The sequence below is a fragment of the Carassius auratus genome, unplaced genomic scaffold (genome assembly GCF_003368295.1).
Source record: "Carassius auratus strain Wakin unplaced genomic scaffold, ASM336829v1 scaf_tig00033446, whole genome shotgun sequence".
Lineage (NCBI taxonomy): Eukaryota > Metazoa > Chordata > Actinopteri > Cypriniformes > Cyprinidae > Carassius > Carassius auratus.
In genome coordinates, this window is record NW_020526081.1 from 16,756 (window position 1) to 33,381 (window position 16,626).

At 36.5% G+C, this 16,626-nt stretch overlaps 1 protein-coding gene across 1 annotated transcript; it reads right to left on the minus strand.

Annotated features, from left to right (window-relative positions):
• Positions 1 to 6,918: 6,918 nt before the first annotated feature.
• LOC113081230 (calcineurin B homologous protein 1-like) lies at positions 6,919 to 16,213 on the minus strand. The gene is made up of 7 exons (XM_026253309.1): positions 16,182 to 16,213; positions 13,877 to 13,949; positions 11,487 to 11,567; positions 10,039 to 10,166; positions 9,330 to 9,391; positions 8,241 to 8,363; positions 6,919 to 7,522 (listed from the first exon to the last, which is right to left on the minus strand). The coding sequence occupies exons 1-7, from the start codon at positions 16,195 to 16,197 to the stop codon at positions 7,469 to 7,471; spliced, it is 537 nt and encodes a 178-aa protein (XP_026109094.1). The 5' UTR covers positions 16,198 to 16,213; the 3' UTR covers positions 6,919 to 7,468.
• Between the last annotated feature and the right edge of the window lie 413 nt (positions 16,214 to 16,626).

A 16,626-nucleotide genomic window follows, 5' to 3' on the forward strand; every position in this document is an offset into this window, starting at 1 on the left:
TCTTGAGCAAGGCATTGAACCCCCAACTGCTCCCCGGGCGCCGCAGCATAAATGGCTGCCCACTGCTCTGGGTGTATGTTCACAGTGTGTGTGTGTGTGTTCACTGCTCTGTGTGTGTGTACTTCGGATGGGTTAAATGCAGAGCACGATTTATGAGTATGGGTCACCATACTTGGCTGAATGTCACTTAACTCACTCACTTCACTTTTAGCAATGTGGTCTGAGAAAGTTTGCTGATCATCAATCACAACTCCAAGGTTTGGCTGTTTTTGGAGGAGTTATGGTTGATGTGCCTGTTTGTGATGAGACTGTGGGTTTGCTGAAACCACAAGCAGTTCTGTGTTGGCAAGGTTGATAACCAAGTCAAGGGTGCAATTAAAGTCTCCACCAATAATTAAAAGCTCTTCTTGTGAAAGAGAAACGAGAATTTTTAAGCATATCAAAAAGCTTAATTCTGCTCCTGCCAATATTTGGTTCAACATCAAACTAAGTCAGGCTGTTGTTCCAACATGCTTCAAATCTACCACCATTATTCCAGTCTCGAAGATGCCACCTCCATCCTGCTTCAATGACTACTATCCTGTTGCACTTACTCCCATCCTCATGAAGTGCTTTGAACGGCTAGTCATGCACCTCATCAAGTTTTTTGCACTACAATCTTTATCTGCACTGCTTGCTTACTTCACTCGTTTGCACTCTATCTGCCATGTGCCCTGCGCTGCTTTATTTAACTTTATTTATTTAATAAATTTTTTAATGATATGCCCTTATTTGTTTAGTTGTATTTTATATTTTATCTGTATCTATCTGTATTTTAGGCTCTACTGTTAGTGTTATCTTTATGCACCATGGGTCTGAGAGTACTGCAATTTTAATTCTCTGTATTTATGTACTGTACTTGTGGAAGAATTGAATTTTCGTTGAATTTTATGCGTCGTTGCTGCTGCTGCTCTTGTTCAGTTTCAGCCTCGGGATCTGATTCTGGATCATAAATAAATGGCTGAATCTGACTGTAAGCCATGGTTTGTTTTGGATGATGGTTTTTTCCTCACGGTAATGTCACAGCTTCCAGCTCTCAACGCAAAAGCCTACTGGCGCTCGTGATTCTTTAGCTCCGCCCACACGTCACGCCTCCAGCCGGTCGTGTTTTTCCGGGAAAAATCGGTACAGACTATCTTTCTCTTATGAATATAATAAAAATAAAGACTTTTTGGAGTTATGAAGCATGCAGTACTACTCTATAGGTACTCAAGATTAACAGGATATTGAGTGAAAACGAGCATTTCACCCCCCCTTTAAAGAAAAACAATAAAATAATTACCAAAACCCATTTGACACATTTATAACAACATCAGAAATAACAGCACATTAAAAATAGCAAATTAAAGGCATGTGGACAAGACAAATAATAGCGGCTCTTACATAATTCAAGCTCTTGCAAAATTAGGCTATTTAATCTGATCTTATCCTCTGGTGACTTCCCTGGGACTGATCACACCTATACGTACATAAAAAAAGGAGATCAATGGCAGTAATTACTGTGGCGTTTGTCTGGGCAGAAATATTGCAAAGTTTTTTGCAATATAATAAAGAGCCACATCCTTACAAGAAACAACATCCTAAATAGATCACAAATTGGCTTTTTACCAAAAAAAAGTACATCTGACCACATATATTCTCTCCACACTCTAATTCACATAAATCTAATATTTCCAAACAAAAAATATTTCCATGTTTTATTGATGAAAAGTCAAATGCATGCTGGGAAGCAGATAACAGTTCACTTATGGAGCAGAAGTCCTAGAACACAGCACCACAGCTACACTTACCTGGGCATCAAGATCTCAGCATCAGTGAGCTTCAGTCTGGCTTTAAAGGCCTTGAATAAGAGGGCCCAGAGGGCTTTTTATGCCACAAAATCACAGTTTGTCCAATTAAAACATGGTTCAAATTAAATCACGCAATCATTGAATCATTGAAGTGAACTTTGGGGACCAGTATTAAAGTTTGAAAATTGGGATAAAAGTTTAATAGAAAGAAGTTTGGAAAATGTAAATAAATAAATAAACATTCTAAGGGCAAACAGGGGTACAACTAACAATGCCTGCAGGGCTGAACTGGGCTTATATCCCTCACACATTGAAATACAAAAAAAGAGTTGTTCAATTCTGGCATCTTCTGAGTCCATTTAACACTCAATCTATTCAATATAAAGCTCTTCTCGCCAATGAATCCCTTGCATTGTCTCAACCTCTGAATACACTTGTGCTTAAACTAATGAAAGAAACTCAAGCGGAGTCTGACTCGAACCATTGCTGAACAACTCGCTGGTTTGCTTAAATACATTTTTAATGAGTCTCTTGCTACATCGGTGGTTCCCACCTCATTCAAAAAATCTGTCATGATCCCTGTGCCTATAACAATAAACCCTCTAGTCTGAATGACTATCGTCTAGTTGCCTTCACATCAATAGTCATGAAGGTCTTTGAGGGACTGGTTAAAAACAACATCTGTTCCTCCATCCCAGGTATTTTAGACCCTCATCGCTCAAACAGATCCACTGATGATGCCATCTCTCACACCCTGCATTCTTCTCTCACACACATTGATAGCAATAACAGGAACTATGTAAGGCTGCTATTTATCGACTATAGCTCAGCTTTTAATACTATAGTCCCCATAAAGCTAGCTTAGCTCATAGACCTGGCCTGAATTATTCACTCTGCAACTGGATTCTTGATTTCCTCACTGGAAGACCTCAAGCGGTGAAACTAGGCAAGTAAACCTCCAGCTCCATCACCCTGAACGTAGGAGACCCACAGGGCTGTGTCCTGAGTCCCCTGCTCGACTCTCTCTACACACATGACTGCGGGTATTCGCACAGCTCCACATCTATAATCAAATTTGCTGATGATACTGTGGTTCTGGGCCTCATTCACAACAATAATGAGACCACATACTTGAATGTGGTAGAGAAATTAACAACATGCTGCCAGGACAACTGTCTCTCTCTGAATCTTTGTGTAAACATCTCCGAGGACCTGACTTGGACTACTCACATTCAAACACAGGTTAATAAATACAGGCAAAGACCGTACCATCTGCGACAGCTGAGAAAATTCAGGGTGTCACCAGCAATCCTGAAAACTTTCTATTCAGGGGCTATAGAAAGTGTATCACAGTGTGGTATGGGAACAGCTCCAGTCAAGACTGCAAAGCCCTGCAGAGAGTTGTGCGCTTAGCTGAGCGCATCTCCGGGTCTGCTTTCCCCTCTCTGCAGGACATCTACCTCAAACACTGCAAAAGCAAAGCTGTTAAAATCATCAAGGACTCCATCCACCCCAACTAACCATCTTTTCACTTTGCTGCCATCTGGTAAGCCTGATGGCAAAAAACTGAGAGACTCAGGAGTTTCTTGCCCAGGCCATCAGGCTCCTAAACTCAAAACCAGCCTGTTAACATCTTCATATCTCCACTTAAGATTAACTTTATCAGTAAGATATTCATCATTCACTGCCTGACATTGACATACTGACAGTGTCAACCCGTTTGCACATTTGCCTCTTGTACATCCCTGTGTATCTTAATATTTAAGACTACAGTATAATGCACATATGCACATTGTACATCCCTGTGTATCTTAATATTTATGACTACAGTTCACTTTCATGCACATTATTTTGCATTCTATATTTAATTCTACAATATAAATGTTTTTATATTTTATTCTTATATTTTTATTGTTTAATTTTATTTCATTATTTTATAGCTATATTCATGTATATTTTAATCTGTGTTGTTTTCTTTAATAATTGCACTGTCCATGGAGCGGACCTGACTCACATTTATGCTATATATAATTGTGTATTTGACGAATAAAAATCTTGAATCTTGAACCACAACCCCAACATTCATAAAGACAGTGACAAAAAAAGTATAATTATGATGAAAAATAAATAAATAAAAATCAAACAGTGTTATTCGTCCCCAAATTAGCAAATTATCTATCAAACAATAAAAAAAGACAAATCCTTTGAAAATATCTTCTCTTTTACCATGACTTAGAAACATATAAAGGAAGACATAAAAAAAATCCTGGAAACCGAGAGAACAGCGACTATGCAAAAACTGTACTGTATTGCACTTTCTTCTTGTCTGCCCCAAATACCACAATTTTCACAAATTTCCACAATTTGAATCATTGAATTGTTTTTTTTTTCTCTAGATTGATGGTCTTAACATATTCTGTATTTTACACATCTAAAATGGCAATACTGCAACACAAATATCATGGCAATAAAGCAACTTGAACTTGAAATAGAGAGAGAGCATGCACAAGAGACACTCCCACGTATATATGTCCTGGGACATAACCCATATTCACTCACTGTAGGGATTGAAAGGACTGATAAAGAAACTGGTGGAGGAAAGGAGGGAGCTTTCCCCTTCCACATGCCAAGTTATATATGTCCTGGGACGCTTACATACACTCAATCTTTCAAAAGATTAATGGATACCTTTCACGCCTAAGGAAATGAAGGAAATGACACAAACTGATGTCATTTCTCAAAAGATTAGCAAAGACAAAATGAAACTGGATATTTAATTTCCAAAAAATGATGCTTTAGTGTCTTTAAAATACACGTATCATTCTGCTTTTAAATTCTATGAAAGCTTGTTTTCATTATGAGCATGCTTTTGTATCCACAATTATTTGGATTTAGTTTAGTCTGTTGATTAAAATACACTAGACACAGTTGCACAACAAAACACTAGGGAACCATGGCACTTGAACTTATTTGAATCAAGACCATCCATACTTAAACACAGAGACCACGTCTCAAGTGTATATCATAATTATTTCACCACACTGAATGAGTTCATTTATTTATTTTTGTTCTCAGGAAACTCCAATTCAAACATATTCAAGAAATCTGTGCATAAAGCAGGAATCCATAAGAGGCACTGAATAATTTCAAGTATCTGTGAACGATGCATGGATTTAATTGTAATCAAACAATTAGTGTTTACTTTGATTTATTCGTAGATCTCTAAAGACAAATAACATTAAAATACAACAGACTGTTGTTGTTTCCCCCATCAACTGTTCAGTAAATGGGCAAATAAATGAGTTATGTTTGGCTTCTATAGTACCTTCTTATAAACGATGCATGGCAACTTGGAAAATGCATGGCATGACAATTAGGAAAAATTATACCCTACAATAAATCAAATTGACTTAATTAACCGAATGAATGAGAGCTGAAAATACTGGAAGTTGTTTTTGCACCACAAAAATATCAGAATTGCAAGTTTATCTCACAATTCTGACTTTAGATCTAGCAATTATGGGTTGGTACCTCACAATTCAGATAAAATTGCAAGATAAAAAGTTGCAGTTACCTTTATGGGTTTCCATAGTTCTTAATGGTTGTTTACCAGTGGAAAAGAAAGTGGTCCATGCAGCACTTGCAATTATATTCTGGTTCCTCTTTATCTTGAGTCCATCTTTCAAATGTAAGGTCTAAAAGATTGTTTTCAACTGTTTTCTCAATCCTCTGCCAGGCAAACTATTTTAAAGTGCGCCTATTATGGGTGATGAAAGGTTCTTATTTTGGTTTTGGGAGTCCCCAACAACAGGTTAACATGAATGCAAGGTCAAAAAACACTTTCACTATCTTATAATATGCATTTACTGTTTACCTTATTTGCTCAACAACTCCCAAAAATTCACTCAACTGTTCATTTTTCCAAACACCTCTGTGATGCTAATCTGTAATGATTGGTTTGATTGGTATCCTTTTCATGAAATCATGCCTGTAATGCCCGATAAAGCAGTGTTTGTGAGTGCAGTGCTGTTTTGTGTACAGTGTTATCTGGGAAACTGCTATTTTACTGCTCCAAAAGCAGCACCTAGTTGCAAAGAATGAATTTACATTTTCATTAAAAACCAATGCGAATATACCAACAAGTGGGTGGGCAATAAGCTAATGTTCCCTGTTGATGGCTTGGGATTCAGACTCGACTCTTTCTTTTGAAAGAAAAAGGCTGCATCCAAAAACTGAAAATTTTGAAGGTATCATAGATGTTTCCTTTATTGCATTTGATATCCCACAATCCTGTGCGTTCCATTGTGTGACAGTTAAGCTAAAAAAATAGAGATGACATCTGAAAGTTGCAATCGGTGGTCAGTTTGTGTGTGTAACCCCTCTCACCCGGGTCCTCTCTGACGCTCCTCGCACTCGCTCCGAGCGGGGCTCGAACCCGGGTCTTCCGGCATGGGAGGCGGACGCACTAACAAGGAGGCTAAATGGCTACAGCCACTAGCGTCTGTCGCTAGTGCGTCTCTTGAGATCGGGGAGTGAGGTTTACCTGCACAGCACTACTCGCTGGCCTCCGTTACATGTGTAAATGTATGTTTTTGATCAACGTTTTCCACTTACGATGTCATTTCTAGTGCAAAATTAATGTTGCAGTAATTAAATATTGATATAGTTAGCACAAAAGCTCTCTAAATTTTGCTGTAGATCATCAAGCCGTTAGGCTGCTTCAGAAGTTTGTCTGAAATCAGTTTTCATTCATTTTTTACATTTTAAAAGATGTTTTCATTCACACTACACACTGTTACACACTACATGAAAGGACATTTAAAAAAATCCATAAAAGGGGCACTTTTAAGATGACCAGTGAATTTCATTCCAAAAACTTTGGTGTGCATCACATCTAGTACGGTTTAATACTCTGTTATCATTTCTGGGAATGTTGCATTGGCAAGTCTTGGATGCTTAAACAGATCTTATTTTTGTTCGATACCGCAGTGACACCGGAAATTACACGCTTCACCTTTAAAAAGTCTTGGCTATCCATATGTTATTTAAAAATGAAATTGGAGTGTAGAATAACTCAAATACTCAAATGAACCGCTTCTCTTCTCTTTATTAGGCATTTAAAGAAAACTTAAATTCAGAGAAAAATACATTTTTCTGAGTTAAGAGGCATTCAGCTATTTCACTCCCTCTGATGTGTTGACTTAAGATCATTATAAATTACGAGAATGAAGACAGCCTTATCCACCCTTATAATGAGGTATTGTGGAACAAAATATTATTTCTAGGGGTGAGAAGGAAAGTTTCTCTGAAGATTTGGCCTTTAAGTAGGTGACGAATTGTGCATCCGTCAGTATCAATTTCAGTGACAGCTTCGCCATTTGGAAAGTTTTAATAAGCTGCTTTCACAGCCGGAATAAATAGAATTTCACAAGATAAAAGCCTCTGTGACTTTTGAGAATAGTGAAGGCACTGGATCCGGCCTTCTAGTGCAAAAGCAACTCAAGAGTGATAGATGATTGAAACAAACGTAACATGATGACAACATGATCATGTTTAAAAAGGATGAATCAACCCACAGAGAAGAATCAGGTGGCGTGACACTGATGGTCTCCAATCAGAGTTCAGAACACATTTGGTTTTTAGTGAAGGAAGCGGATGCTCATCTTCTGTTCGACATCCACTTTTTCCAATACCTGAAGAGAGAAAAATAAATAAATCACCCCAAAAACTTTGGAATCATTCAAACTTTTTAATATTTTTAGGGGAACAATTTAGCATTCCATCACTTGTTCACCAATGGATGCTTTGCAGTGAATGGGTGCCGTCAGAATGAGAGTCCACACAGCTCATAAAAACATCACAATAATCCACACTCCAGTCCATCAATTAATGTAAAAAAAATTATCAAATCCATCAAGAAATTTTTAACTTGTTGCTTCCAGTTGAAAATGAATTTTCAAGCCATAATATTGCTTTCTAATATGTCCAGCTCAAAGACCAAATATTTTGGTGGATTTTAATATGAGAGGAAAATGGGCGATTAACTTTTTCACTGGAGGAATAAATGATGCTTATTTTGGCATGCAACGACGGTTTTAAGTTAGAGCGCCTTTACAATGGGTTTGTTTCTCACAAACATGTGGCTTTCTATTCACAAGATGTTAATTGATAGAATAGAGTTGTGTGGATTACTTGTGGATAATTGTGATGTTTTGATCAGCTGTATGCACTCATCCTGACGGCACCCATTCACTGCAGAGGATTTACTGGTGAGGAAGTGATCTAATGCAAAATTTCTGCAGTTCTGTTTCATCTTGAATGGCCTGAGGAAGAGTAAACTTTCAGCTATTTATTTTTGAATCTTTGGGTGGTCTATTCTCGTCCTATACCTACTGCTTTTCCTGGCATTACCTTGGTGAACTCGCTGAATGAGATACTCATGTCTCCATTAGTGTCAGCTTCCTGGATGGTCCTGTCTGCAATGCTTCCAAGTTGCTCATCAGAAATATTCACGCCAACCATCATTCTCAAAACCTGGAAAACACGCAAGTTTGAGTCTCTGTTTTATTTCTATTCTTCACATTATTATCTGGGGCCATCAAGTGGCTCAAGGGCAGACTGCAATTCCCCATGCATGCATGCACTTTTCCAAATTACTTATTTCCCAAGACTACTGAGGTTCAAAAAAACCATCTACTGAAACAAACCTGCAAAAAAGGTTCATTCTGGATTTTATAATGAATGTTGACCCACACAGTAATAGTAAAGTAATACAAGTATACTAGATGCAAGTCTTTACATTTTATGAGACACACTGCATATGCTTCCTAGAAGTTAATTTTTCATTAAGTTGTTTATTTTTTTCAGGAAAAAATGGCATGTGAAATTCCAATGCTCCCAGAGTGGAATAAACCCAGCAAAAACAAAAGAAATCCAACTATGAATGAGTAAAATAAATATATGGTGTACCTTTAAGGGGGTAAATACAAAGGGATTTGTTAAAATAAATGAATTTTCCCAAACGGGAGTGAATAGAAGGATAAGCATTCCCATGGGCTTCTAGACTGATTACACATTGCAATGATAATTCAGAAATATTTTGTAGCTACATCACACAACAGTATAAAACAGTTTTATACGTTTTGCATTTGTAAAATGTTAAAAAATATATTTACAAGCCTTTCATAGGTTTGTATTATTAAAAAAAATCTAGTAATATGTACAAGCAAAGAAAATGTTTAAAATATAACAGTAGAATACCATGGGTTAATTCTGTTTCCATGTTTGACAGGAAAGTAAAAATGACATGTCCCTGAAGTCCCCTAAACCTGATCCTCTGAAATACATCAGTAATAGGGTTTTCCTTGTCTAACAGAGCATCTGCTGTGGAGATGAATAGCTGGTTTCACATGGCAAGGGCAGGTGAGTCAGTGGCTCTTTGTTCAGATCGTACAGAGCGTTCTTTTGTCAGAGACGGGACATTAAGCACAATTCTCTTACCTGTAGCAGTTCATCTCTAGAGATCTTGTCGTCTCTGTCAAGGTCATATAACCGAAAAGCAACTGCAAAAAACAAAATATTATTAAAAGCTTAAAGTCGCATCACTTTGTGCAAGATGAACACACTGCAGGGGCTGGTAACAGAGAACTGGTTTCCTGGGCAGAGATTAAGAGCAGCTAAAGCATGTTTACAGGATCCTTAAAAAAAGAGCAAGTTTAAGACCAGGATCTGTTCAAGCGATTTGTTTCCATTTGGGAAATGACATTTTGCCTGCTTTTAAATGCTTAGAGACTGCTCCATTCTTGAAAGCTTTCAATGCATCTGTTATTTGGCCATTAAGTTTTTAAATGGGATTAAATGAGTTTCGTACTCATTCATGGTCTTGAGACTTTTCAAACTTAATAGCTTAAAGTGGTAATTAAAAACATAACATTTAAAAATGTTCATGGAGGTCCTTGTTTAAAATGGTTTTCGATTAGAATACGTTTTAAAATGCTATTTTATTTCTGTGAAGCAACGCTGAATTGTCAGCATCATTCCTCCAGTCTTCAGTGTCACATGATCCTTCAGAAATCATTCTGATATGCTACTTCGCTGCTCAAGAAACATTTCTTATTATTATTAATATTGACAATGGTGCTGCTCAATATTATTGTGGACACAAACAAAACCTTGACATTAATATGCGAGGTGTTTGAGCTGGACTCACAGAGGAGTTTGTTGGCCCTGCTGTTGAGCGGCTCGCCAGAAGTCGGGTCTTTATTTTTCTCGTTATCCTCCACAGGACGGAAGTGAGCCAGAGTCCTCATGAAGCCCCTGAAGTTCACCTGATCCTCACTGAAATACATGAGAGAGACACACAGAGACTTTAAAACTGACCACTAGTGGCCGACTGATGTGGTTTTAATGTGTGCAGAGCCAGACGCTGTCCCAGACAGACTCGCTGATGTCTAAACTCGAAACTGCTGTCCCACTTTAGACTCAATGTTTTTCACTGACGTGCCCACAAGGTGGTTTCTTGAGCCCACAGGAACATTCAAACAAACCACGAGATACCAGCCACACAATAGAGACAGTAATGATAGGGTTTACAGAAGTTACTGAATGTGATTTCATACAGTATCACTATTACAGCCAAAAATTCACACAAACAATGTTATGGAAACTACATTTTCTGAGAAACGGAGACAAAAGTTATGAAACCGCTCAAGAATTTGCCCTCAAACCCCAACACCTCCCCAACCACCAAAATAATTTAGAAGACGGAAATTGAAACCTATTATTTAAACCATAATTCATTGTGACATTATTTTCATAAACTGTAACGGCATTTCCCCCATTTTTTATGACTGTTTTGAAAAAATCAGTTCAAAAAGGTCAATACATTTTGTCTTTTACAGTACACTTTTATCTGCTAGGAAATATTAAACTAATCAAAAGTGACTGTAAATATATTTTTAATTATACAAAAAATACAAATATTTCACATAAATGCTGTTATTTTTAACTTTTTATTCATCAGAAACCTATACTTGTTTTTGTAAAACTTTCTAAATAAATAGGCAGCACAACAATATTGATATTAATAAGATTTTTTTTCCTTAGGCAGGAAATCAGCACATTAGAATGATTTCTGAATTTCCATGTGACACTGAAGACTGGAGTAAAGATGCTGAAAATTCAGCTATCATCACACACAGCTGTAATAGTTCAAAATATTACGGTTTTTACATTAATTGTCTTAAAACTTATTTTCATAAAAATCGTTCCATTCCTAAAACCTTTCAACAGTAGCGTTTAAATATATATTCATAATTAAAACATTTTTTGTCATGAAAACAATGTCACAATGACAAAAAAAAACAAAGATACAAAAATATTAATTTGATTAACCCAGGTTCAAATTTATTATTTTCTTATTTTTATTTATTTGCTTTTTGTGTGAAATACACACACATATTTCTCCTTTTCTCATTACCCATTTGTCTTTTCTTTTCCATTTACTTCTATTTAATTGCTTTCTTTCATTTGTGCAGTTCATTGTTCTTTGTAAAGCAGAAAACAGTATTAAATCATATCTGTGTGTATACACTGTATTATACTGGTGCAATAAAAGATGGAGCTGATGTTTTAAATGCCACATGTCAGGTTCCTCACCCCTCTGGGAAGAAGGCATTAATGATCCGATCGCCAAGAGGATTTATGGCCAACTCGGGAATCCTTTGGAAGTCTTCTCGGCTGAGAAGGAGAAAAAGAGAGGTAGAGAGGGGTTATTATTAATCATCAAGTCAAGTTGAGCTTTAGTGTCATTCTGCTACATGTGTGGACATACAGTGAAACCAAATGTCATGCCTCTCAGGACCACAGTGCTACAGACAATCATGACATTAAACAGTACAAACCCATATATACTCTATATAAACGTTTACCTATACATAAACTAAAAAATACAAACTATACGAATGCTTCACATAATACTATTCCTATAAACCGCTAACCTACTGCCAGATAAGTTTCAGGTTTTGCACACGGATACACCGACAGAAACAAGCCGGGTGCATACAGTAACACGAGAGACCGTCCTTATTTAATAACACATTGATTATTCTCATAAAACTGTCCTTCTCGAATGAAAAGCTGTTTTCCTTGGTGAGAAGCAAAGCTGCTTAAAACCTGACATGGTTTGTTTGTTTTCAGGCTTTTTACTTTGAGGCAGTAAGAGTTTTTCAGTTTGCGCACGTCTCTCTGTGCTCACTGGATCATGTAACATGTAATAAAGCAGGAAAGCCCTTCCCTAATTCGGAGAAAATGGGACTTGTTAAAAGGATACTTTGACGTCTACCAGCCTTTAAATGGCTGATATGAGTAATGGTGAATACTGTGTAATAATTACTGTGCTCAGTTAGAACTGTAATCACATCACAATAATGAAAAAGCAGTTTCATAATGGATTATTTCTGGGAGTAACCTTGTCGTGCATAAGGAAAGTCACGGAGTGACCTCCACATTAAGAAACATCACACACCTCGCTCTGATTTCTGAGACTGTTTACTGTTCAGACATGAGCCAGCATCTCTAATCTCAGCCTGACGGATGTTTGGGGTGATAACAAGAACAGAAAGTCATCAACACTGGAGGATTTTTAATATTAACCATATCGCTGATGACGTTTGTTGAACTAGCCATCTTCTCAGCTGATTTCAGACCACAGAGGATGTTGCGATTAAAAACAAACGATTAGAACAAGAACACAACTTGTGACTTCTGCATATTTGGTAAACAGAACGAGTTTAGTTTCATAAGACACGTGACAGAAATGATTTACAAAAGAGTCCGTTTTCAAGTAAAAAGTTGGGATATTATACACTTCCATACACAAGTTTGGGGGTTTTGAAAGAAGTCTCTTGTGCTCACCAAAGCGACATTTGAGCAAAAATGCAGTATTAATGTGAAATATTATTACAATTTTAAAAAGCTGTAATCTATTTGAATTTATTTAAAAACTTAATTTATTTCTGTAATGAAAAGCTGAATTTTCAGCAGTCTTCAGTGTCACATGATTCTTCAGAAATCATTCTAATATGTTAATGTTCTTCTCAACAAACATTTCTTTTACTATTATTCATTGTGAACGCAGTCGTGCAGCTTTTTTTGTGGAAATACATTTTTTCAAGGTTCTTTGATGCATAGAAAGTATAAAAACAGCAACAACAACAGAAAACCTATGCAAGATTATAAATGTGAATAAAAGATGTCAATTTAACAGACCCTTGCTGGATAAAATGAATAATTTCTTAAAAAAAAAAAAAAAAGTTTAGGTAAGGAATAGTTTAGGTAGTTTCACCAGTTTTGCAGTGCATACAGTTCTTTTCTCCAAAAAATAAAATAAACTAAAATAAATAAATAAATAAATAAAATTGTTTTAATCCTTCAAAACACACCATCGTTTATTCTATCTGGCTATGATGACATGCATTAAACCTCCATTAGAAATGCTATCAAATCCATTTTAAGTATCAAATGCACAACAATTAAACACATTGCAAAACTTGTGGACAATGTGTGTGATAAATGCTTCATTTATCACCTGGATTTAACCATCGCCACTGTGTTATGGCTTTCTCATCTTCTTTATAACTACCTTTCATTGATCATAATCTCAGTGTGTACAGGTTAGTTATGAGGACACACAGAGGACGTTACGCAAACAACTTTGGCACAAGGAAGTACACGCTTCATAAGCTTCATAGCTTACAAGGAATATTTACAATAAAAGTCATATTTTTAGCAGTGTAATAGGAAAAACGTGTTTCCTCGCAGTCAAAACTCAAACACTGATCTATCCATTCCTTAACAGATTAACTTTCCGAGCCTGAGGATGGTGAGAATGTTAACCAGAGAGCCAGAAAACATTCAAGTGGAGACGATCAAAGGATGCTCAGTAAAAGCGAGCATGCAGACGTAACAAAGGGCCAAAGGTGTTACAACAACACACTGTTAAAGTTCATTGTTACTCAACACATGTAATTCAGTGGCGTATGTCATACCTGAGCGCTCCATTTTCTCCTTTATCGAGACTGTGGAAGTGGCTGTAGAGGCGAGTGATCTGACTGTGGGAGACTGGAAAACACAAACACAACAAGGTCTGGTTAAGGAAGGACAGTGAACATTCAAGTCACAGATGTGATCATCAGATGGACAGTACTGGGTAAAGCTTATCTGAATGACCTTACACCAGAGATTTCTCAAACTCGACAAGAGATAGTGAACGTCTCGTCACAGAAGAGTTATCACCTTTAGATCAGCGTAGACAGGATTTACGAAAACCATTTAGACACGGACACGCTTAAATGTTGAAACTTGATGCTTATCATTTCAAAATAAAAAAGAAAAATATGAGAGTGACAGTGCTTTAAGTAAATACAGATTTTTTTTAACAAATACATTTGTACTTTGCATTGGCTACATATATTCTATAAAACTAAAACAAATGTGTACTTTTATATATTTTAATTATAGAAATAAATGTGTACTTTAGATTTAAGCAAGCAAGTAAAAAATAAAATACAAAAAAAACTAATTAAAATTTTTAATTTTAATTAATAAAATATGCCTAATGTCCTGGAATTATATATATATATATATATATATATATATATATATATATATATATATATATATATATATATATATATATATATATATATATATATATATATATAAAAGGACAAAATGTAACAAATATCCTGGAAGTAAATAAATATTTTCTTTCCTATTTTGTTATTTTTATTAATTTTTTCTATAAATAAGCATGTGTTTATTTAGGCTAATATATTACAAATATATTCTGGACTTTATTTGTTCACATTTGTTTTGTTTTTTACAATTTGTTTTCATTAAAAAAAAAAAATCAAACCAAATGAATAAAGACAAAAAGGAACACATTTCCTAAGACTGGTTTTGATTCCAGCTTTGCTGTTTTGCATCTCAAACTATTTCATAAGGTGCATCCTGGGATACTTGATGTATAATGGGCACTAACTGGATTATTTCCCTTCACTTCAACACAATTTAGCCAAACTAAATACATTTGCAAAGAAATCATTGTAAACTGAAACATCCAGTCACCAGAGAAAAGCTGCTTTGGCAGAGTCTGTATTCATGGAAAGCCAATTACTGACCACATCACGGGAACATCTTCCAGAACAATTCAGACTTTGATCAACACAAGTAAATGAGGTAAATGAACACAGAACCATCCAACATGATGAAGGAAGTCACTAACGTTCAGCCAGGAGTTAAAACACAACCACATAAAGAGAAGCGGTGTGAAATCCTGGCTTCTGCCCAGTAGGTTTTCACACCAGAGGACAAGAGCAGAAAATAACAGACAATTACAAGAAGGAGAGCACTTTATGTGGCTTTGAAGGAATGTAGTAAAATCTGGGTTTACAAGCATATGAAAAAACACATGCATATAAATCTTGACATTAGAAACTATGAATATTAACAGCTATTCAAAACATCTAAAAAAAACCTTTCGAGCTTGGTATGTGTGATCTGCAAAATAAAGACTAACATATAACCCATACAGCACCAATAATGTATAAAGCGTATCCCCAGTCTATTTCTAGATGTTGTGGGGGTGGATGTTTCTCTCCCTGTGGTTCATCCGTATACAGAAGGCCGAAGCACAGAGACGGCGGAGACTGGAAATTATATTCCCTCATAGCATTTTGTAGAGCTCGGACTGCAGTTGCACAGGTGCACATGGTATCATTAAAATCGAATTATTTACATCAGTGAAAACACGATCCAGACATAACTGCACCCAGTTAAATCCATTAAACATGAATGCATACTGTAATTCTTGTTTATATGCACAAACACAGTTGCAGCTTGTAAGAGATATGCATCAGTTGCCCCTCAATGCACGCCCCACTTATATCACAACACACACAGACCAGATGTTATATCGCTATCTAGGCAGTTGAAGCATAACATTCTCTGAGCTTCTTATTAACCAATAATATAAATTATATATATATATATATATATATATATATATATATATATATATATATATATATATACATACATTTTTTTAATTATATATCTATAAGAGAGTGTATCTTGGATCCTGTAACTGGTTCCACCAAGTCTTTCTTCAAGATGCAAGCACAAAAACATACTTCTAAAATAGTTTTAGAAGGCGTTTAGTCATATATCATTACATCACAGGACACGAAAATACTTCCTAAAAAGCTCTGTATTACATGTGTCATCATTTTCCAAACTCTCAAGCGATGTCTAACCAGAAACGCTATTAATCCACCCGAAACCGCTACTTACATCCAGTTTCTTTCATGATTTCTTCAATGTCCTCTTCTTCTGCAGTACGAGATGAAGGCTCTGGAGCCCATTGACTGCTGTTACTCTGGGTTCAGCTTCGAGCTAACGCATGAAATTCACTTCTGAACACCAAACATAGAGCTCTATAAAGCTGTCGGAGGAACGGTCGGCCTTCGCAGCTGTGTGTCCCGCGTTATCAACCTCCAGCTTCTTAAATACGACCGGTTAAGGAGCGACCCAAATCTAATCTAGCGGAATAAAGGAATAGTTTGAAGGGCTAAGCTAAAGGTTGGTCTGAGTGGAGCTACATGACGTCTGCAAATGCAGGAGTTTCGGACACGCCCATCGAATACTGCGCTGTGATTGGTCAGTAAGGTTGTCCGTCAACTGGGCGGGATTTAACGGGCCAGGTGTGTGGTGTGCTTTCTGCTGAGGGTGGAACACA